At 41.5% G+C, this 23,579-nt stretch overlaps 2 protein-coding genes across 2 annotated transcripts in view; one reads left to right on the forward strand and one right to left on the reverse strand.

Moving 5' to 3' along the window:
- The window catches only part of iqgap1 (IQ motif containing GTPase activating protein 1), a 75,819-nt gene extending 65,365 nt beyond the window's left edge, over positions 1-10,454 (reverse strand). The window contains exon 1 of the mRNA XM_079555136.1: positions 10,057-10,454. Within this exon, the coding sequence (XP_079411262.1) occupies positions 10,057-10,120 (64 nt within the window). The 5' untranslated portion in view covers positions 10,121-10,454. The remainder of the gene's footprint in view (positions 1-10,056) is intronic.
- Positions 10,455-18,169: 7,715 nt separating this feature from the next.
- Positions 18,170-23,322, forward strand: cartl (cocaine- and amphetamine-regulated transcript-like). Its single transcript, XM_079554642.1, has 3 exons — positions 18,170-18,313; positions 18,563-18,628; positions 23,206-23,322. Exons 1-3 carry the CDS (start codon positions 18,173-18,175, stop codon positions 23,311-23,313), a joined length of 315 nt encoding a protein of 104 aa, XP_079410768.1. The 5' UTR covers positions 18,170-18,172; the 3' UTR covers positions 23,314-23,322.
- The last annotated feature ends 257 nt before the right edge of the window (positions 23,323-23,579 follow it).

Below are 23,579 nucleotides of genomic sequence, written 5' to 3' on the forward strand. Positions count from 1 at the left end.
GATCCCTCAGATCAGTTGCAAAGGCTCATGGGATCTGCCATGTAAAACTGAGCAGACACTGTAAAACACTGCAGAAGCTGAGAGACCAGTATCATCCCAGTGCAGGTCACACTGAAGCATCAGCAGAGCTTCTCTGAGGAGCACTGTGTGACTCAGACACAGACCTGTGCTATGGACTGACTCCACCTGAGGTTAAGCATATAAGGAGAGACATTATTCTGGATTGTTCTTTTTTTTTTTTTTTAAATAAACAGATCAATGACGTTGTCCTGTTGTAGGTTGTAACACAGGACCACCCTGAATGAAGTCTGTGACGTTTGGTGCCATCTGTAGTAAACAAATGTGGGTACTTTGTATAAAAGTTTGAGAAAAAAAAAAAATTCAGTGAGTTACAGGAGCTGGAGCAAAAAGTGTCACAAGCTCCCCTATATTAAATCAGGTTTTTTTTTTTTTAAATGGCTATAAAATAGTTAAATATTTTGATATTTTTTCAAACTTTAGTAGTTCTGTGCAGAACTGAAGTGGATTAACACAATTATGTGAAAAAATATGAATGTACAATATCTAAGGATATAAATTAAGGGATAGGTATAAGGGCGCTATTATTAAAGGCTAATGAAACCACATAATAGAAATGTAAGTCAAATCAAGGTTTCTCACCAAAATCATTCTGTTACCTCAAAAACAGGAAAAGTTCAAGTGGAATGAAAGGCCCAGACGAAACACGAGTTAAACCGTGATGAAGCCGTGATCTGCTCTGTGCTGAAGCTGACTGAAGGTCAGTGTTGAAGACCCTGAGCCGCAGAACCGCTGAGGAGCTGAGGTCATACTAACACACGCCCTGCGCTGGACGCTCGCCGGTTGGATTCCCTCTGCCCCTGCAGCAGCAGAGGGTCAGAGCGAGCTGCAGAGTGGGATTTATGTCCCTCGGAATAAATGTCCACATGGAGCCGGTCGCCATGGAGACGAGGGCCCTCACGGAGACGCGTCGCTCCGTCTGACCGTGGGTCAGTGAAGACGAGGGCTGGAAAAACTGCTCCAGGATTGTTTTCATTCTAAACAGATCCCACAGTAAAGAAAAACCCCTCTGTCGTCATGCTGAGGGACGTCATCCCCATACCCTTTCAGCCTTATCAGGACAATGTACAAGCACAGGGCTCCATCATAAAACCAAATACATGGAGCTGATTCAAGGACTTATGCTGCGTTCATGTGACGTCATTGTCCCCAGTTGGTTCATGTGCTTTTGATGTGGGAAAGTGGGGATTTTGATGTCCTCAAATAAACGTTTCGCTCAGATAACCATTGGAATTTGGCGTCAGCATCTAAAAAGCTAAACTTTGGTTTGTTCATTTTGTTTTAAATAAATATTACATTAACTTGTTGCTAGCATTGGCGTCGGACATTTCTCTCAGAAATACGTTACTCCGAAGGACGACAACAGTTCACACTAGAGTGAAGAAAGTAGCAGAGTTTAACCAAAAAGCTCAGATTAGACGATAAAAAAGAAGAAGTCGGGATCCGCGTTCGCCAGTTGCTTTGCCCAGTTAAGCGAGCGTTCATGTGCTGTTCCAGATGACCACATGAACACATTAGACAAACAAAAACAAATGTCGGTCACACTTTCATTGACACTGCCTTGATACATCATCATACCAAACTATATTCAGTACAATGCAATGTGAAGTGTAACAATGTCTAACAACTTGTACCTCCAAAGTACTTATACATATTTGTTACACAGGTACAATGCATCAAGGGCAGAGTAAAATAAATTGTTTCCCAAATGTTTTCTTCCAGTTTCATTTACACACAAAAATCCTCCATTGTCTCGTCCAAAGTCCAAAACTATGAGCAGCTTCCACCAAAGAAATGTCGATTATAGAGTCCAATGATGATCATTGAGCTTGACCAAAGTAGATATTGCCGTTTCAATTTGGATGAATTGCCCAGCGCCACAGTCCACTGACTCTGCTGATGACCAGAGTGAGTGACCACATTCAACCTAACTTCCCTAAACTCCAGGAATAATATTTCTGCAAAAAACACTAACCAAGCCAGTCCAGAGATATATTTAAAATGAATAATAGATCAGTTTTCTTGACATGAATGCAGAAAATGGCTTGGATTGTTGCCTTTTTGTCTGATGGGGGCGCTATCCATCATTTAACCTCTGGACCTAAAGGTCAGAGCTCATCAGATCATTAGACACTTTTCCCCGTTAACATTAATATTTAAGTGGTTTATTCATGTGATTGAAACATCTGTCGACTCAATCTCTCATGTTTATTTCAAAGACATGCCTCTGTCAGACTCCGCCCACTCTCCCAGTGCACTGTGGTCCATATGCACCCGTCTGTAACCATCTCTGCTCACTGCTTTTCAGAATGCACTGTGGGAGATTTGGAGTGCACTACTCTGGACATTCGGACACAGCAAGAGTCATCTGGCAGCCACAGACATTTGTGCAAAAGATAAACAGTAGTGGGGACAGCACACAACCCTGCGGCAATCCATAGAAGAATTTAAAACATCGGACAGACAACCATTCACTGTCTGTGATCTCCCGGGGGGGAAAGTCCACAACCAACCCACCATGTTAGGATCCAATCTGACCTCCATTACAATGTGTGGTTGGAAGAAAAGTCTAAAAATAGTAGCCGTGCATGTACTTTTGTGCTCTCTAAATCAGGCATGTCCAAAATTTTCTCATGGGGGGCCACAGATCTGTGTTAATGCAGTCAAATGGGTGCATTTAACCGGGTACTTGTCGTCCCCTAATCCGGGGGTTAGAGTTAGGTGTAGGGTCGGGGTTGAGGTTGGGGTCATGATTGGGGTTAATGTGATGTAAGTTGCATTTAATTCACACAGATCTTACACATAATTTTAGAAAACATAAGGTCTTGGCTGGATGAGGGATGACAGTGGCATATAGGCTATAAGCTCTAATACACTTTGAGATTTGGAAATGCATAATTGTGAATCCTAACCCTAAGATGGCAAATAACAGGTTAACCGCTTTCCACACTTTAAATTAGGCTTGGAACATTTATGCACTGCAAAAAGGAATACAGAAACTAGTACACTTTTCTTGAAATAACTACATTTGCCACTGATTATGACATTTTAGTAAATTAAGATTTGTCATCTCATTTTGATTTTCAGCACATCTCTTTTTCTTCATTTTTGGTGTAAAAAAAAAAACTTGCCTCATGAACAGATCTTCTGTAATTAGTCAAAATGATCAAATTAATCACTTTAAGGCGAGACACTGCAGGTGAATAGGGAAACATTTTTTTTTTACAGATATCAATTTAAAACTTTTGCTGTAGATTACTGGCATAAATGTGAGAAAAAAAATACATTGCAAGTTTATCTTTTCATATAAGAACAAGGTGTTTTATGCCTAAAAATGCCCCAAATTTCACATCCTTTTGGCGACAAAATCTGAATAATGGATAGAGCTACATTCAAATTCATGGTTTCATTTTATTGATAAATAAATTGCCAAGACTTTTTCAGAGGGGATTTTGGATATCTTGTTTAGTTTTTAAAAAATCTGTTTTTTAGTGGAAAAAGGTGTACACATTTTATTTTCGCCTTATTTTTTGACATTCAAAACTCAATAAATCAGGCTAGGGATTAGATAATAAAAAGTCCCTCTGAAAAAATCTTCCAAATATTGTTCAGTCCAAGGCTGGAAAATTTGAAGTCTCTAGGTCCTACTGACGTGGACATAGTGTCGCCACAATGACAGAAAAATGTGTTTAGAGAAAAAGGCCCTTGAAATTGCATTCTCCCATATAAGTCTATGGGGGAACATTGAATCAGCGCAATATTTAAACATGTCATTGTGAAGATTGGGTATATTTTTTGTTTCCGGGTGAAAGCTTGTATGTTCAGAGACCAATTTGGCCCAAAACCTGAAAACTGAAAAAAAAATAGTTTTGCCTGTAGTGCCTCCCCTTAAAGTTTGAAAATTCAAGAGGGTGGCTTTGGCGTCCTCCAGCCCGTGACCCCCACCAGCCCAATTAAACAACAACTGTACTCCACACAGAAAAGTCCTGACCGCTGCGCCACCGTGCCTGTTTCCTCAGAGCATTAAACTGTCTCAACTTATATCCCAAAAAATAAGGCCTTAAAAGTCACTCAAACAAAATGACATCGCTCAAATATGTTTGATAATCTGTGAAGAGAAGCAGTTTGTTTAAGTTCACTCCTCAAACACAGACTGACATCATCTCCATTCATTCATTCATTAATTCACTCTCTGTAAAGTTTGTAGAAAGGCCCAGGGACAGGAGGAGGCGATACATCTCATCTCATATTTGGTTCAAACGTTTTATTTTTAGAAGCCGTGGAGATGTGATCCTTGTGACACTTTTTGTTTTGTTAGAGTTTTTTTCCTGTAGCGAGTCGGAGTCCTCGTGCGACCCCAGAGATGGAGCCGGACTTAATCACTTTTCCACCGGAGCTGCAGACGTGACGCAACGGAGGGAGAGGACGGCTGCGTCAGATGCTCTCCCGTCCTCCAGACAAACTCAAAAACCTCTGCACATCAACAGCTAACTTTCAAAAGCTCTGTACGTGACATTTACAGACAATCAGAGAGGAAAAGTAAATGTTGCCACAAATTCATTCTTCATTCGGACGTCCCAGTTCTTCATGGGGATGAGTTTAGAAAAAACGATAACATTCCGAACCATTACAAAGGCTAATCGCTCACCTGTGTGAAGGCAGCCCGCCATATGTCAGTTTTCCACATAGTACGTGTCAACCCGGCCCTGTTTGGCCCGTGGATGCACACGCTAGAATACACATTACTGAAGGAAATGGACACTTTTGTGAGCCGTGATGAGAACCATGGTTTGGTGGGGCTTATGGAATTATTCTGACGTACCAAGGCAAAAAACAAGAGGAACGGAGCAGCTCTGAAGCTAACCCTGACCACATGCTAATAATATGCTAGCACCGGCTAAAGTTGTGCTAACAGAAGGAACCGCTTCATCGAGTAGGGGAAAGCTGCAGACCCGGAGCCGAGACAGATCTACCGTGATGATAGCGCCCTCTGCTGGATAAGGCGGATCCAGACCGATGCGTTTTTAGGAAGGTTGATGTTGATCTGCTTCACGCACGTGAGGAGTTAGTAGGCTAGTTATCTAATAATAATAATAATAATGCATTGGTTTTATATAGCGCTTTTCTGGACACTCAAAGACACTTTACATTGCACTATTCGTTCACTCCATACTCGGTGGTGGTAAGCTACTATTGTAGCCACAGCTGCCATGGGGTAGACTGACGGAAGCGAGGCAACCAGTCTGCGCCATCGGCCCCTCCGACCACCACCAACCACTCACTCACGCATTACATTCGCTAGGCTTCCTGGTGTTACCAAACGGTCTCCCATCCAAGTACCGACCAGGCCCTTCCCTGCTTAGCTTCCAAGGTCTGACGGGATTGGGCATAGCAAAGGCGGTATCTACATTTTTTCATGAAAACAAAACAAAATTCTTATGAAGAAATTTGGAAAGTGTAATTAGATGCTTCTGTTGATTGATAAACTTTGACCAGCGCACAAATTAGTTGTTATTTTTGTTTCTAAACCATCCTATTCTTAACCTAACCCTAACAACCTTAACATAATCCTAAACCAAACAAACTTAATCTAACCTAACCCTAATCTTAACCTAACCCTAATGATTTTAAACTAAACCAAACAATAATTATACAACATAAATTATTAACAAATAATAATACCGTGGTCGATCTGCTCTTACCAGCAGAGGGCGCACAATCACGGTGGATCCGCCTCACTGTCGTGGATCTGCCTTGGCTCTGGGTCATCCGCGTATGATGTTGTGAAATATTAAACCTGTATGGTCTGCCTGTTTTAATGAGGGCGGGCCTCTCTCTTCTGGCCAATCAGAGGCCAGCAGTCTCTTCACGTCACGTTAGTATCCGTTCAGCACTTTGGCCTGAGCTCGGTCCCTAAACTTGTATCTGTCTGTGTGACCCTGTCTGTACCTGTCTGACCCGGTCTGACCCTGGTCTGACCCGGTCTGACCCTGGTCTGACCCTGGTCTGACCCGGTCTGACCCTGGTCTGACCCCGGTCTGATCCTGTCTGTCTGGCACTGGGCGGGAAGTGCCAGTGGAAAAGGCCATAGTGTCTGATTCTCTCCAAAATAACGTCATATGTTATTGCACGTTTGTTCACAGGTAAGAGTCCAGCCCCGGGACCTTTCTCCTGGTGTGGCTCACGGTCAGAACCACGTGTTTTTAGTGGGAGGAGAAACCAGAGCACCCGGAGGAAACCGAAACCGAAACAGGGAGAACGTGCGAAGTCCTCAGAAAGGCCTCATTCAAACACTTGAACCCAACGCTTACAAGACGCTCTTCTCTCTTCAAAACAACAATCATTGATAACCCAAAAACGGTGTAGGGACAAAGCACTTCATTTTGGAGGGAATTACGCTCTGGGAAAGAAAGACTATGTGACGTTCATCATGACCGAGTCGGCTCTTTAAGGTGAACGGTTTGAAGCAGCAGATCTCCAGTGTGAAAAGAGTTGGTTGTTTTTCCCCAGGGCTTCCCTGAATCAGCCCAACAACAGCCGGAAGCCTACTGAAGAAGAAAACACGACTTCAGAAGCAAGTTTTGAGGCGCTTGGTCCAGGGACAGAATTAAACTAAGTGAGCAGGTTCTTTCAGCTCTTTTACAAATATTTCTTTTCACTCATTGTCTTGTCTAAATTTTTTTACACAATTTTTCCATATTTTTGCCACAGTTTTCTCCAAAATTATTCCCCATTTTTCGATATCTTGATATTGGAGATGAACCCGGTATTGTTCATTTGCAGATCTTCCACACATTAGATTGTAGTAAACGTGGGAAAAAATAAGTTTTAATTGATGCAGCGGAGAAACGTGCTTCAGGACGTCAGAAATGCGTGAGTGCCAAGATTTTTTTTTGCCACTTTTTGCCATTTTTGCAACTTTTGCCACTTTTTCATTTTTTTTTTGTCAATTTTTTGTCAATTTTTCGTCATTTTTTGTCCTTTTTTTGTCAATTTTTTGTCCGTTTTTTGTCAATTTTTCGTCACTTTTTTGTCACATGTTCATCATTTTTTCATCATTTTTTTGGTCATTTTTTGTAAAAAAAAAAAAATTGTCCTTTTTTTGTGACATTTTTGCCACTTTTTCATCATTTTTTCATCATTTTTTGGTAAATTTTTCATCATTTTTTGTACATTTTGTCATTTTTTTTTGTCAATTTTTTGTCACATTTTTTGTCACATTTTTTGTCACATTTTTTCGTCATTTTTTGTCAATTTTTGTGACATTTTTGCCACTTTTTCATATTTTTTTTGTCATCTTTTGTCATTTTTTTGTCCGTTTTTTGTCAATTTTTCATCACTTTTTTGTCACATCTTCATCAATGTTTTCGTCTCAGTTCTGTCGCTATTTTCTCACCTTTTTTCCAGAAGAAGATAAGGTACATGAAGTAGAAGGAGAAGAGAAATGGACAGAGACAGAATTAAACTAAGTGAGCAGGTTCTTTCAGCTCTTTTACAAATATTTCTTTTCACTCATTGTCTTGTCTAAATTTCTTTTACACCATTTTTCCATATTTTTGCCACAGTTTTCTCCCAAATTATTCCCCATTTTTTCGATATCTTGATATTGGAGATGAACCCGGTATTGTTCATTTGCAGATCTTCCACACATTGTAGTTCTGTTTCCGGTTTTATATGATTGTAGTAAACGTGGGAAAAATAAGCTGTAATTGATGCAGCGGAGAAACGTGCTTCAGGACGTCAGAAATGCGTGAGTGCTAAGATTTTTTTTTGCCACTTTTTGCCATTTGTACCACTTTTGCCACTTTTTCATATTTGTTTTGTCCATTTTTTGTCACATGTTCATCATTTTTTGTAAAAAAAAATGTGTCCTTTTTTTGTGACATTTTTGCCACTTTTTCGTCATTTTTTGGTAAATTTTTCGTCATTTTTTGGTACATTTTTTGTACATTTTTTTGTCATTTTTTGTCAATTTTTTGTCACATTTTTTCATAATTTTTGGTCAATTTTTGTGACATTTTTGCCACTTTTTCATATTTTTTATGTCATTTTTTTTGTCGTTTTTTTGTCATTTTTTTGTCATTTTTTGTCGTTTTTTTGTCCGTTTTTTGTCAATTTTTCATCACTTTTTTGTCACATCTTCATCAATGTTTTCGTCTCAGTTCTGTCACTATTTTCTCACCTTTTTTCCAGAAGAAGATGAAGGTACATGAAGTAGAAGGAGAAGAGAAATGGACAGGGACAGAATTAAACTAAGTGAGCAGGTTCTTTCAGCTCTTTTACAAATATTTCTTTTCACTCATTGTCTTGTCTAAATTTCTTTTACACATTTTTTCCATATTTTTGCCACAATTTTCTCCCAAATTATTCCCAATTTACCTTGATATTGGAGATGAACCCGGTGTTGTTCATTTGCAGATCTTCCACACATCATAGTAGGTTTTATACGATTGTCGTAAACGTGGGAAAAATGAGTTGTAATTGATGCAGCGGAGAAACGCGCTTCATGACGTCAGAAATGCGTGAGTGCTAAGATTTTTTTTTGCCACTTTTTGCCACTTTTTCATATTTTTTTGTCAATTTTTCGTCATTTTTTGTCCTTTTTTGGTCCATTTTTTGTCAATTGTCAAATTTTTTTCCGTTTTTTGTCAATTTTTTGTCACTTTTTTGTCACATGTTCATCATTTTTTCATCATTTTTTTGGTCATTTTTTGTCAATTTTGTTGTCCTTTTTTGTGACATTTTTGGCACTTTTTCATCATTTTTTAGTACATTTTCCGTCATTTTTTTTTTTACATTTTTTGTCAATTTTTATTTATTTATTTTTTTTACATTTTTTTCACATTTTTTCGTAATTTTTTTGTCAATTTTTGTGACATTTTTGCCACTTTTTCATATTTTTTTGTCAATTTTTTGTAAATTTTTTTGTAAATTTTTTGTCAATTTTTTGCCAATTTTTGTTATTTTTTTTGTCAATTGTCAATTTTTTGTCGTTTTTTTGGGGGGGGGAAATAAGTTGTTATTGATTCAGCGGAAAAACGCGCTTCAGGACGTCAGAAATGCGTGAGTAAAGTTAGAAATCTGTTTGTACATAACTATTTATTTCTTTTATAGATCATAAAAACAAAACACCCTGCTGAGACCTGTCAACTCAAATGATAGTAACCCCCCCCCCCCCCCCCCACACACACACACACACACACACACACACACACACACACACACACACACACACACACACACACACACACACGGTTTCGGCTTGGAGCCAGAATTTCGAAACGCATTTTGCAACCGAGGATGAAGCCAGACTTCGCCACAGTTTGCACAGGAGCTACACCCGTCCCGGACCCGCCCTGCGTGTCCCCGCGGCGCCTCCTCGCTCCTCACCGGGGGGGCCAGAGAGGAAAAAAACAGAAGACGTGCAGTTTCAGCCCAAACTGCAGCGGAACGTGCACCAGATCAGATTTGCGTATTTCTGACAAAAAAACAGTCACGCAACGGCATTGTTTTGTAAGAAATGTACAGTTACAGGCGTTCATTTGTGCGTAATTCATTCACTGACTTAAAATCCTTTTAAATAACTGGGCTAAACCGGGTCAAAAGCTGGGCTAAACCCGGACTAAACCTGGTCTGCGTTGGTCCTGGTTCAGACTGTGTGTTCATTCAGCGTCATTCAAAACCACGCACTTTCCGAACTTCACAAAACTCCTTCCAGACTTCTGTTTCCCCCACGACTCCCCAAAGCAGCTTGAACCCGGACTAAACCCGGACTAAACCCTGGCCCGCGTTGGCCCCAGTCCAGGTCCTTGGTTCCGCCGTGTGTGCGTCATTAAACCCAGTCACTTTTTTTCTGGAGCTGCATATTTGGCACAGATCTTTGATGCCTTTTTTTTTTCTTTTTTTTTTCTCAGCTCTAACGCGGAAGTCCCGTGCGTGTGTGTGTGTGTATGTGTGTGTGTGGGCGCGTGTACTCACAGCCGTAGCGGGGGCGCGCTCCGTCGGGTTCCTCGGACACAGACATGGTCCTGACTTGGTCCATGGCTGAAGTTCGTGCGTAAAAGCCTCACGCGTCTTTGGGTTTTGGAGACGCTTTTTACGCCACACTTTCTTTCTTTTTTTCCTCAGGGGTTTCCTCCGCGGCGGCTCGTCCTGCGCCTCTTCCAGGTCCTGGGGTTAGTCCGGGGTTAGTCCGGCTTCGGTCCCAGCTCAGACCAGGTTTAGTCCCGGGTTTGAGTCCCTGGCTGCGGGCCGGTGTGGGGAACTCTTTTGGGGACTTTCGGGCTCCTCTCGCTGCTGCTGGGGCTGCTCTCTACAGTTTGAGGCTGAGACTCGCGGCGTCGGTGAGTGCGCGCTGACGTCACTGGGTGTGTTCGGAAAAAGTTTCACAGGAGGAAAAAAAAAAGAAAAGTTCAGGGAAGAGGAGGGCGACACCTGCGGGACACGGGGGGAACTACACCGGAGTTTGTCACGAAGCCAAGTTCAGTAGTTTTATCATACGGTACTTTTTACTTCTATTTCAGTAATATAAGTATCTGTGTCGTACTCAGGGGCGGACTGGCCACATGTCCATTCCGGTCCGGCCTCTCACTTTGCCTTACCCTTGCCCCCGGGCGTAACCGAGCTTTACCCAAATCTAAAGGCTTAACCTCTTAACTCCCGCCTGAACTCATTTTTGTAAGTCATTTTTTGTCACATTTTTGTCATTTTTGTGACATTTTTTCGTCTAATTTTTGTCTTTTTTTTTTGGTCAAAATTTTATCAAATTTTTATCACATTTTTGTCACTTTTTTGTCATTTTTTTGTCACTTTTTTGTCACTTTTTTGTGACATTTTTGTTATTTTTTTGTCACATTTTTGTCATTTTTGTGACATTTTTTCGTCTAATTTTTGTCTTTTTTTTGGTCAAATTTTTATCAAATTTTTATCACATTTTTGTCACTTTTTTGTCACTTTTTTGTCACTTTTTTGACATTTTTTTGTCACTTTTTTGTCACTTTTTTGTGACATTTTTGTGACATTTTTGTCATTTTTTTGTCACTTTTTTGACATTTTTGTGACATTTTTTCGTCTAATTTTTGTCTTTTTTTTTGTCAAATTTTTATCACATTTTTGTCACTTTTTTGTCATTTTTTTGTCACTTTTTTGTCATTTTTTTGTCACTTTTCTTGTCATTTTTTTGTCACTTTTTTGTCACTTTTTGGTCACTTTTTTGTCACTTTTTTGTCACATTTTTGTCATTTTTTTGTCATTTTTTTGTCACTTTTTGTCACTTTTTTGTCATGTTTTTTGTCACTTTTTTGTCACTTTTTTGTCACATTTTTGTCACATTTTTGTCATTTTTTTGTCATTTTTTTGTCACTTTTTGTCATTTTTTTGTCACTTTTTTGTCACTTTTTTGTCACTTTTTTGTGACATTTTTGTCACTTTTTTGACATTTTTGTGACATTTTTTCGTCTATTTTTTGTCTTTTTTTTGTCAAATTTTTATCACATTTTTGTCACTTTTTTGTCATTTTTTTGTCACTTTTTTGTCATTTTTTTGTCACTTTTCTTGTCATTTTTTTGTCACTTTTTTGTCACTTTTTTGTCACTTTTTTGTCACATTTTTGTCATTTTTTTGTCATTTTTTTGTCACTTTTTGTCACTTTTTTGTCATGTTTTTTGTCACTTTTTTGTCACTTTTTTGTCACATTTTTGTCACATTTTTGTCACATTTTTGTCATTTTTTTGTCATTTTTTTGTCACTTTTTGTCATTTTTTTGTCACTTTTTTGTCACTTTTTTGTGACATTTTTGTGACAATTTTGTCACTTTTTTGACATTTTTGTGACAATTTTGTCACTTTTTTGACATTTTTGTGACATTTTTTCGTCTAATTTTTGACTTTGTTTTTGTCAAATTTTTATCACATTTTTGTCACTTTTTTGTCATTTTTTTGTCACTTTTTTGTCATTTTTTTGTCACTTTTTTGTCACTTTTTTGTCACTTTTTTGTCACATTTTTGTCATTTTTGGGTCATTTTTTTGTCACTTTTTGTCACTTTTTTGTCATGTTTTTGTCACTTTTTTGTCACTTTTTTGTCACATTTTTGTCATTTTTTTGTCACTTTTTGTCACTTTTTTGACATTTTTGTGACATTTTTTCGTCTAATTTTTGACATTTTTTTGGTCAAATTTTTATCACATTTTTTATCACATTTTTTATCACATTTTTGTCACTTTTTTGTCACTTTTTTATCACATTTTTGTCACTTTTTTGTCATTTTTTGTCACTTTTTTGTCATTTTTGATCAATTTTTTGTCAAATGTTTATAATTTTTTTGTAATTTTTGTCATTTTTTGTCAAATTTTTATCAAATTTTCGTCACATTTTTGTCACTATTTTCACAGCTTTTTTCCAGAAGCTTTTGGATTGGGGTAAAGCCAAACTGGAGAAAATGTGCTCGGTTCAGGTGGGAGTTAAGGGGTTAAAAGAAAAGCATCCAAAAACAAAAATGCCTGGAAAAGCAACAAAAAAGTGACAAAAAAGTGACAAAAACACAACAAAATGTGACGAAAACGTGACGACATAGCAATGAAAAAAAGCGATGAAAAAACAATAGCATGAAAAAAAACAGAAAAACAAGAGACGAAAACACAACGAAAAAGTGACAAAAAAGTGACGAAAACGCACCAAAAAAGCCACAAAAAAGTAATGAAAAAGCAACAAAAAAATGAGGCGTTACAGTGTTGCTCTCCAGTCAAGAAGCCTTTAGATTTGGGCTTAAACAGAACTGTACTGTGTCTCGGTTTTGTTGCTATTTTGATGCTTTTTTTTCAAGAAGCTTTTAGAATTGGGTAAAGCCGAACTAGAGAAAATGTGCTCGGTTGAAACAATGATCAGACTTTTACTCAGTTCCTCATAGTACACAGTATTAGTATCTCCAAGTACTTCTTCTTCTTAGCTTATACTGGAGTAATAACTCAACATTGTCAGTGCAACTGTCCCTCAGCACACATGAGTCACATGACTGTCCATAACGATGATGAATGTGTGATGAAGGTTTGTGAATCCAGTCGCTTCCGAATAATGAAAAGGGAAAACATTTGGACGTTATAGCAGTCATATAACAGTCGTAATGACCTCTGCTCCGACTCACACCATCACAAGACAGACTCGAACGGCGTCAGACAAAATGGATTTATTTATTATCTGATTCATCATTGTCATTTAGCATGGGTTTAAATGACTTGAATTATTATATTATATTAATCTAGTTTGGAGCAGTTTTGAGGATCAATATTACTTTGCCTGTTTGATGACATTTCAGATGGTTCTGAGGTAATCCTATGGAGGACCGTGGATGCCAAAACAATAAATATATCTATAAATATATATATTAATAAATAAATAAAATAAACATTTGCAAAGAAATGCATGCATTTATTATAATAAGTGCATTTATTTATTTATATATTTATTTATGTATTTCCGTATTTATTTCTGCATTTCTGTATTTATCCATCCATCCATCTTCTTCCACTTGTCCATTGCCGGGTCGTGGGGGCAGCTGTTGGCACTGCCCAAATCACATTGCACCAGCCCCTATGGCTCCTCCTGCAGGTGGTGGGTCCACAGAAGGACGGCCTCATGGTTCATGATTCCTGTTGGTCTCTCATAAGGGGCTCCTGAACCGCTCCTTGTCTGACCCGTCACCTCGGACCTGTTTGCCCTGGGAGACCCGACCAGGGGCACGAGGCCATTCGGACACTCAAACCCCTCCACCACGTTAAGGTGGCGGTTCCAGAAGGGGTTCTGTATTTATATATATATTTATTTATTTTTGTATTTATTTATTTATGTATTTCTCTTAATGTATGCAAATCAGGGGGTGGGTCTTGAGGCCGCTGCTGTAAGCTCATTGGTTAATCACAGACTGATTTCAGACGCCTTGTCCAGCACAGACACTGCCAAACATGAGCTCTGCTTCAGTCTGACAGTGGCACAGATAGCAGAGCGGGTCTTGTGACCGGAGGTTCGAATCCTGCAGGGGCACACTGTCGTTGTGTCCTTGGGCAAGACACTTCACCTGCTCTTGCCCCCAGTGTCTGTGTACATTGGTGTATGAATGAGTGCGTGAATGGGTGAGCGGATCCTTGCTGGAAAGATCTTTGAGTGCCTAATGAAGGTTCATGTTTGTCAGTGTCTGTGCTCGAGGCGGGATTCAAACCCGTGACCTTCCGATCATGAGACTTCCCGTGGTGAAGTGTCTTGCTCAATAACGACAGGATTCGACCTCCGGTCACAAGACCCAAACAAAATAAATGAATACAAAATTAATAAATACAGAAAAAAATAAATGCAAAAATAAATAGATGAACACAAAATAAATAAATATATAAATAAATAAATGCACTTGTTATAGTAAATGCATTTCTTTGCACATTTGATCTTTATTTTATTTATATATTTATTTATAGATATATGTATTGTTTTGGCAGCCACGGTCCTCCATATAATCCTGCTTGAAATAACACAGTAAAACTGTCAATGGGACAAGAGCTCAAAGATACTTTACAATTCTGTGCATTATACATTTACTCCATACTTGGTGGTGGTAAGTACTGTAGCCACAGCTGCCCTGGGGTAGACTGACGGAAGTGAGGCAGCCAGTCTGCGCCATCACCCCCACCTGCCACCACCAACCACTCACTCACTACATTCACCAGGCTTCCTGGGGCCTTTCCGAAAACGCGTCTGACAGTCACAACTCGAATTTCTCTGATGAGTGAACCTCAGAAGGTCCCTCACTGAGGCCTGAGTGGAAGGCTGTAGGGGAAGGGAGGAGGGAACGGTTTCGGAAAGGCCCCTGGTGTTCCCATATGGTCTCCCATCCAAGTACCGACCAGGCCCTTCATGCTTAGCTTCTGAGGCCTGAGGGGATTGGTCCAAACAACTCAAATATATATCATTATGCTCATTATGGTCATGTGATTATGAGACGGTCATGTGACCTCAGTTCATCTGTGCTGAGGGAGAAGACGCTGGACTTTGGGACAGTTTCTGCTTCATGTGGACAGGTCCAGCCTTTACAGAGAGCTTAATCAGAAAGAGTGTTGATCGTTACCATAGTTACCACAGCAGGATTCTTTTAAACTATAGGCCGTTTACCATGTTCTGACGTCTATTCTACCTCGGCCAAAGGGAAACTGACCTCTATGTACAGTATGGTTAAGACAGTGTTATATTGATCTTCCATTATTGACGGCTGCTCTGGTCCAATCAGCACTGATCCCTGTGTCTGAGGGCGGGGCTTGTGTCTGGTATAAAACTCCCTCCTCTCCCGTTCCTCCTTCTTCTCCTTCTCCTTGTCTCTGGAGTTCCTCCTCCTCCTCTTCTGGCTCGACATCCCTCTGGAGGAAACACCTCTGCTCCTGACTCCGGTAAACCTCTTTCATTATTGTAATATTCTGAAATGTTCTGGTAAAAAGGTTTTGGTTTCTTAATGGGGAAAAACTCCTTTTTTAAATTATTTATTTTTCCGGTTTTGGGCCTCTTAACATATAAACTTTCACCTGAAAAAAAAAAAAAAAAAAAAAAAATTGGGGAATTGTCATTTTAGAACATTTTTCTCACATTGGAGCAACAACATCTCCACGTCAGTCACTCGTACAGACTGCAAACTTCCCAGCCTTGGACTGAACAATATTCTGAAGGGTTTTGCTGAGGGACTTTTAAAAATCTGATTCCCAACCTGATTTGAGTTTTGAATTTCAAAAAAACGTGGTGAAATTTCAACTTTGTAACTGATATATCACCAAAAATAAAAAAAATAAAAAAACGTTTAAACCTGGCTCGATCCGTTATTCAGATTTTGTGGTTGAAATATTTTGCTTATCACTTATATTTGACATATTTTGAGACATGCTGCAGCAGTTTGTTTTCACTCAAAGAGAAAAACTCTTGCAAGTCATCTCAAGACATCGAAATCAGACTTGTCAAATTTAAGATCAGGATCAATTTTAACACCCAAATGACAAGAGCGGCTTCTCAAAGGATTGAAAAAGGATGAAAATGAGAATGAGACAAGCCCTAAAACACTGGACTGTGGGGGGTGGCAGTGCTTTGTGGACGAGGAAGTCCTACTTAGATCAAAATAAGGCCTTTTTGGTGTCCGAAAAATTGGCAAAATTGCCATTAATTCTGGACACAAAATCAAACTGACGGACAGAGCCAGGTTTAAATGTGCTTTTATTTGTCACATATGAGTAACAAACATTTGATCGTTGTTTGGAAGTGACTGGATTCTCAAACCCGTTAGTCATCTTATCTTATCATGCTCATGTTTTCCAATACTGACTCCACTTTTTGACCCATCCATCCATCCATCCATCCATCCTGTTGAGTTTAACTAAAGAACCCCAAAGCAGAGACAGAAGCAGGAGGCAAGTTTAACAGTTTATTTTACAAACTGATGGCGGCAGGCAGTGGAGGCAGGGAGCTGGTCGACGAGGAGCAGGGACGAGAGACCAGGAGAATCTGTACAGATGAGGACACAGCAGGTAAGTATTTTCCAGGTAAGTAAAAACACAAAGTGCTTCCAAAACAAGGAGCTCTGTAACGCTACCGAACAGGACGGAATTATCTGGCAGTGTGGTGCGGAGACATCCAGGCCTTCATACTGTGGGTGATTAGGTAATGACGTGCAGGTGTCCAGTCTGCAGCACCAGGAGGAGTCAGCCACGCCCCCTGCCACACACTGCTCTGCTGCAAAAAGAAAACAAAAAGGGGGGAGGGGGACAGCACACAAACCAAATCATAACACATCCATCCATCCATTTTCTTCCGCTTTATGCGGGGCCGGGTCGCGGGGGCAGCAGTCTCAGCAGAGATGCCCAGACTTCCCGATCCACACACACCTCCTCCAGCTGTTCTGGGGGGACCCCGAGGCGACACCAGGCCAGCTCGGAGACATAGTCCCACCACCGTGTCCTGGGTCTTCCACGAGGCCTTGTCCCACTAGGACATGCCTGGAACACCTCCCGCAGGAGGCGACCAGGAGGTATCCGGAACAGATGCCCTAGCCACCTCAGCTGGCTCCTTTCGACGTGAAGGAGCAGCGACTCTACTCCGAGCTCCTCCCGGGTAACTGAGCTCCTCACCCGATCTCGGAGGGTGCGCCCAGACACCCTGCGAAGGAAACTCATTTCGGCCGCTTGTATTCGCGATCTTGTCCTTTCGGTCATGACCCAAATCTCATGACCATAGGTGAGGGTGGGAACGTAGATCGATCGGTAAATCGAGAGCTTTGCCCCGACTCAGCTCCCTCTTCACCACGACAGACTGATGCCTGTCTCAGTAAAGACCAAAAAAAAAAGTGCAGTTTGAGCAGAAATGTTTGAATTTCCTCTGAATCAGTCCGAAATGAAAGCAACAAACTCAGAAAGTGTAGAGTCCTGAGTCTGACGAAGGATTTTATCTTCAGTGATGTCAGGTCTGTGTCCTCCCTCTCACACACGCTGCAGGAGCAGGGGTGGAGCTGACGCCGGCCCCAGGGGGACTGAGGGGGCCCCAGGAAACACACACTCTGGACATTTATTGGAAAAGACATATATAAATATATAAATAATGTAAAATCATACATTCTAGCTTTTAACACCGCAGTAGTCGGTAATCTTGTCCAAATAAATAAATTTTCCCTTGAGATGAAGAAGAAAAACATCTCATTACATTACATTTAGATTATAAATTGAAAAACAAACACTTCATTTTAAGTGCTAAAATACTTCCACTGCAGATTGTTATAATTTGGCCTGTTTTCCAATAGTATTGTTGTGCATAAAAAGTACAAAAGTCACGTGAACACAGCCTTTAACAGATTATTGTGAAGACTGAAGATTATTCTGTTCAGAGGAAAACTTGAAACCACTGAGTTTTTCCGCAGCGTCTCGTCTTTTCACTTCACTGATTAATAAAGAGCTATTTTCTAAAAAGCATTTTTATTTTGCTTTGACCTGTTGCTTAATGATTTATAAATGAAAATGTACTGAGGATTTACAAACTGCTTAATAGATGAACCTAAAGTCTCCTTCTCCCCCAGCCCTCGTCTGAGAGATGACTCGCTGCTGCCCCCTGCTGCTCTCCCTGACCCTGCTCCTGTCTCTGGGCCTGGGCCTGACCTGGGCCCAGGCTGATCAGTCCAGGGAAGACCCGGACTCGGACCCGGAGCCTGGACTGGGCCGACAGCAGGACCTGGTGAGGACATAGACACAACAATGGCGATGGCATTCACCGCTCTGTGGCCTGACAGGGTGGGGGGGTATCAGGGGGGTGTTGGGGCAGTCCAATCCAGCGACAAGTGTCCGAGTGAGTAAAGGGGAGACAGACCAAAGGCAGGTGCAGCAGAGAAAAAAAGGCATTAGCAACCAAGTGGGAGAATAATACATGTTTGATTTGCATAACTCGGTGGTGACTGTGGCTGTTTGTGCTTCCCTCTGTGTCCAGGTGGAGGCGCTGGAGGTGCTGTTGGGTCAAATGCACAGCGCGGACAAACGTGGCTCCATCCCCACGGTCAGTACCAGATCCTGACACTCCTGCACTCCTCTCCACAGGGCTGTGTCTTTGTCCCCACTGTTTCCTATGGTGGTTTCACCATGTGGTCCCGATCATTCTGACCAACATTAGTTCATCTCTAATCATTTTTAATTAGATATTATTTATGTCACCTAAACATCAACAAATGTTTAGTTAAATGTGACGACTTATTCAGAGCAGTAGCTGTTCCTCAATGTTAAGGCTCATATTTCACTGTTACAAATGCAAATTGGAGCTTATTATTTGCATTTCCTCAGTTTGAACTTAGACTTTACGTTTGAACTACACTAGTGCGTCACGTTGGAGCCATTGCAGCAGCAAAAGGCCGTTTGTTTGCTGCCCTTTTAGAGAGAGCTGAAGTAATGCACTCAAAATGTCCCACACAGTAGCGAGCAGCGCAGGCATGTTTTCTTTATTCTTTATTTAAGGATCTCCATTAGAGAGTAGCAAAGACTCTTCTTATTAGAAAAACACACCAACAATACAAAGTTCCACATTCAGTTCATTAATCGAGGTAAATCATGAGAAAACATCAATCAAACTTTGCCCAACAAATATATAATATACAACTACAAAAAACATTGTTCAAATGTCCTAAGAACCAGTGCATAAAAACAGTTAACAAAAAGCTGCATTAAAAAGATATGTTTAAAGTTTACTTTTACTGTAAATTCTCTAATACTGGCCTGTATTCCATTAGCGGCCGGGTCTCTAACTGTGGCCGGGTTCGTGGCTGGCGGAGGCAAATTAAAGCCGGTCTCTAAAACAGGCCGGGGCTTTTATTAGAAACTATAGCGGTAGAAATATTCCCCATGTTAGGAATTTGTCTCATACTGGTTTAAATGAAAACTCACGTGCAGGAAGTAACAAACGGGAACCCGGGCCGAGGGGGGGGGGCGCTGCGGAGGTGCTGATCCGAACGTACCTTTGATGCAGATTTAGCCACTTTTCAAACCTCCTGTGACAATATTTGGAAACAGGGCAAGCAAGAAATGTTGTGTGACCCTCCAGGGTTTTAATAAAGTCACCATCGCGTCTTCAAAGCACGTCCAGCTGCTCCGTGTGCAGGTCAGTCCCACGCCTCAAAATAACTCCTTCGATCAGCGCGAGCGTCTCGTCTTCTCTCGGGTCAGTCTCATGATCGATCACAAACACAAACGCTCCGTCTAAACTCGCCTTTTACACAAGATAACAACAAATAATCCGGTCCGCGGTAAAAACGAAACAGAAACCTGCAGTGACACTGATGTCAAAGCTCCGCTAACAGCAACGAAACACTTCCTGTTGTCCCGACAAAATAAAAGGCGTCAATGTTCCAGCCGCTGGGAGAGGGTTTGAAATGTTAATTAATAAATGAACCAAATATTTTAGGTGCAAATGGACACAAATCTCCTTTTTCTTTGTTTTCCTGGTCGTCCGTTTGGTGGCCTGGCTCCATATTAGAGCATTTACGGTAAATATATTAACACTCTGAGCGAACCTCAGGTCCTCGGGTAGGCTGTTCCACAGGTGGGGCCAGAGTAACAGAAAGAGGCCCCACCATGAGTTTTGGTTTGAATCTGAGGAACAGTTTAAAGGTTCTTCCCAGATGATCTGAGGGTCCTGAGGGCTCATACTGTAGGTCATGAGCAAATCAGATAAATAATTAGGACTAATTAAGAGCTTTATAAACCAGTAAAAGAATCTTCAAATGGATCCTGAAGCTCACCGGGAGCCCGTGCAGAGACCTGGGCACCGTGTGATCTGCCCTCTCTTTCTGCTCCTCGTCAGGAGCTGCAGAGTTTTGGAGCAGCTGCAAAGGTGCTGTAGCTTTCTTCGGAAGACCAGAAAGGAGGATTTCTTCAGATTCATTTGAAAAGAAACCTGATTACATATTAGTTCCCTCTCCAGAGGCAGAATAGTCCAGTGTGAGATGGCTCGGTATATAAGTGTGCTTTTTAGTTTGAGTTTTCATGAATAAACCAATTACTGTAAATATAATTGGTGTAACCCATGGCATTTTCTTCAGTCATGGCAAATCCATGTTCAATCAAACTGATCTAATGTTTATCATAAATATGAAACAGTTTCTTGAATTTGGACCAAAGTTTAGCTAACTAATTTGTCGTCCCTTTCTGTGTGTGACGAAGCCAAACGTGACCAGTGTGGGGGAGAAGCAGCAGTGAATGGATGACTATAATCTACAGTAAAAGAGGAGTCCAGGCCTTGTTCTTTTACAAACTCATTAAGCCCTTGTTAATTAAACATGTCTTTTTAATGACTCCCAGTTTCTGAGCAGGACCGATACGGACCTCGTTAGGAGCTGGTTAAGGCGCTCGTTAAGCCCCGCCCCCTTATTAATGCCGTGTCAGCAGCGCCTCGCTCCGTTTACTTACAGTCCAGTGTCAGACTTTATCTTTTAATGAAAACGCCTCGTGACAAACGGCGGGGACGGAAGGCGAAAGAGCTGCGGGGCAAACTCTGGACCAATCAGGGGCCATGCAAGACCGGGCTGACCTTTTCATAGATACAGACGTGTCATACAAGAGGGCGTGGCCTAACCCAGGGGGAAGAAAGCCTCACCATTTCCTTGCAGACTGTAAATATATGTATTATGTGCTCCTCTCCAGGTCTCTGTATCTTTATCTTGGGACAGGTTTTGCTTGATGTGGATAGGTCCCATTAATGACAGAGGGGGGAGGAGGACCTGCGGGGGCGAGAGGAGAGTGCGGTGATAACAGATCAGTGATGTGTTGTCCCGCAGAGCCATCACTGCTTTAAGGCGAGACGCTGCAGCAAAACTCTTTTTCAATCTGCAGGTGTCGGCCAAGTTTACACTCAGCTTCCACTTAGAAACAAATAAACAGCCGAGGTCTCTCATGAGGGGCTTCTGAACCGCTCTTTGTCAGACCCCGTCACCTAGGACCTGTTTGCCCTGGGAGACCCTACAGGGGCACCAAGCCCCCGACAACAGAGCTCCAGGATCATTCGGGCGCTCACACCCCTCCACCACGTTAAGGTGGCGGCTCCAGGAGGGGTCATTCATATTAATTTAGATTTTAAACAGTTAACCCCCGCCTTTAAGGAACTAGATGCAAGTTTGCCATTTTATACTCACTACTGCCACCTCAGGTCATACGTGTAGCTGCACCTTCTATATTAAGCTCATGCATGACGGCACTTCGGGCCTGAATTAACCTCTTAAAATACCTGAGCCCATATAGGACCCGCTGTTACTCGAGCTGATGCCCTGGTGCCCATCCCACTAACAGACTTTGGCTTGATGTAATCCTGCAATGGAGGCGGGGCAGGTCCATGCAATACTTTATATACAAGGCAACCATATTTAAAATGAATGAAGTTATCAAAATTGAGTAAATAATGCTTCTCTAAAACAGTGCAGTGGTGAAAAGAAAATTGCCATAAAAATTCTTGTCCAAGATTGTTATGGCTTTTTTAAAAAGAGACTCTATTGGTTTGATTGCTCTTCAGTCATAGACCGACAGGTGAAGAAGGAAGTCATGAAGCTTCTGCTTTGGACACAACTTTATACATAACTAAAGTTACAGCAGATACAGTTGACGAGATTTTTTTCCTCATTTATATCATAAACAATGGGTTTTCACACTAGCACTCTTTTATTCTTAAATCCAGCAGAAGTATGAAAGATCTGTCTAATGCAGATTCACCATGACTTCCTTCTTCACCTGTCGGTCTTTGACTGACTGAAGTGCCAGTGCCACTTGTAGCGTCATGTTTTAGCGTCATGTTACTGCCACTCACGGTGTCTGACCTACAGTGTAACTCTGAAGCCAATCAGATCACAGAGACTCAGAGTGGGTTGGGCTCAAATGTGACCAAACGCCAAGATCCAAGCTCTGAGACAAAAACAAATATTTCAGTGCTTTAACCGGTTAACACCTTTCTGAGCGACAGTTCAGGATTTTAGAGGCAGTTGTGGTGAACAGGTCTGAGCTCATTCTACACATTAGGAAATGGAGGAACATGTAGGGGGAGGAAAATACATCATTTTAACATTTTTAAACTCTGTATAGTCCCTTTAACTGAGCAAAGTTTTACCCAAATCTAAAAACTTCTTGTCTGGAGCCTGGACTTTTTGTTGCCAGTTTTTGTTGTTTTTTCATCCCTTTTTTGTTGTTGTTTTTTTGTGTGTTTTTCCAGAAGCTCTTAGATGTGGGTCCGTGCTCAGTTCAAATGGAGCTTAAAAGGTGCATGACTTTTAGTTCCCTGTACGTCATATATGAGGCATGTGAAAATGGTTCTTTATTTGGGGCTTCGAGGCTGAGGTTTGGCCCTTTTTCATTCGCTGATGAAGAAAATCGTCCCTCCGAGACACACACGGGCCTCCCCTGCCCCCCTGGGTCGTCCTGTCCCACCATCATGAACACAAAATGACAGAAAACATGCATCATATTTATATTCCTACACTTCACTCTTTCCCCCCGTTCACCTGCAGCGTCTCGCCTTAAACCTGACCCCCACTGGTCGGCCCGGTGCGGGACCAGAGACCGTAAGTGGGTCATGTTTTGAATGATGTTCTTGTCCCGTTCCAGTGCGGGATGGGCGCCCGCTGCGCGATGAAGTTCGGGCCCCGCATCGGGAAGCTGTGCGACTGCGGACGAGGAGCCAACTGCAACTCCTTCCTGCTCAAGTGCATCTGAGGCACCGTCGCCATGGAAACGCAGCTTTCTGTTTACACTGTTGCAACGCCTAAAACATGTACAACGTGTGTCATCTGCTGAAGGCTCCGGAACATCTTTGGACATGATTGGCTCACTGTGGCGTCAGCATGTTTGTGAATGCAGCATGTTTCTGTTGTGACTGAATAAAACACACAAACCTGTTTCTGGGACGGGGTTTTTGTGGGGGGGGTTTGGCCCGACTCCGGCCCACAGGCTCCGCCGGGGTCAGAGCGGACGTTTAACAG

The sequence above is a fragment of the Gobius niger genome (assembly GCF_951799975.1).
Source record: "Gobius niger genome assembly, chromosome: 4".
NCBI classification, from domain to species: domain Eukaryota; kingdom Metazoa; phylum Chordata; class Actinopteri; order Gobiiformes; family Gobiidae; genus Gobius; species Gobius niger.

Bases quoted from the DNA above. Each gene is read 5' to 3' on its own strand.
- cartl (XM_079554642.1), top strand. From the start codon at position 18,173: ATGACTCGCTGCTGCCCCCTGCTGCTCTCCCTGACCCTGCTCCTGTCT. The intron at 18,314-18,562 runs GTGAGGACATAG...CTCTGTGTCCAG, and splicing joins TGGGCCGACAGCAGGACCTG to GTGGAGGCGCTGGAGGTGCT. The intron at 18,629-23,205 runs GTCAGTACCAGA...GTCCCGTTCCAG, and splicing joins AACGTGGCTCCATCCCCACG to TGCGGGATGGGCGCCCGCTG.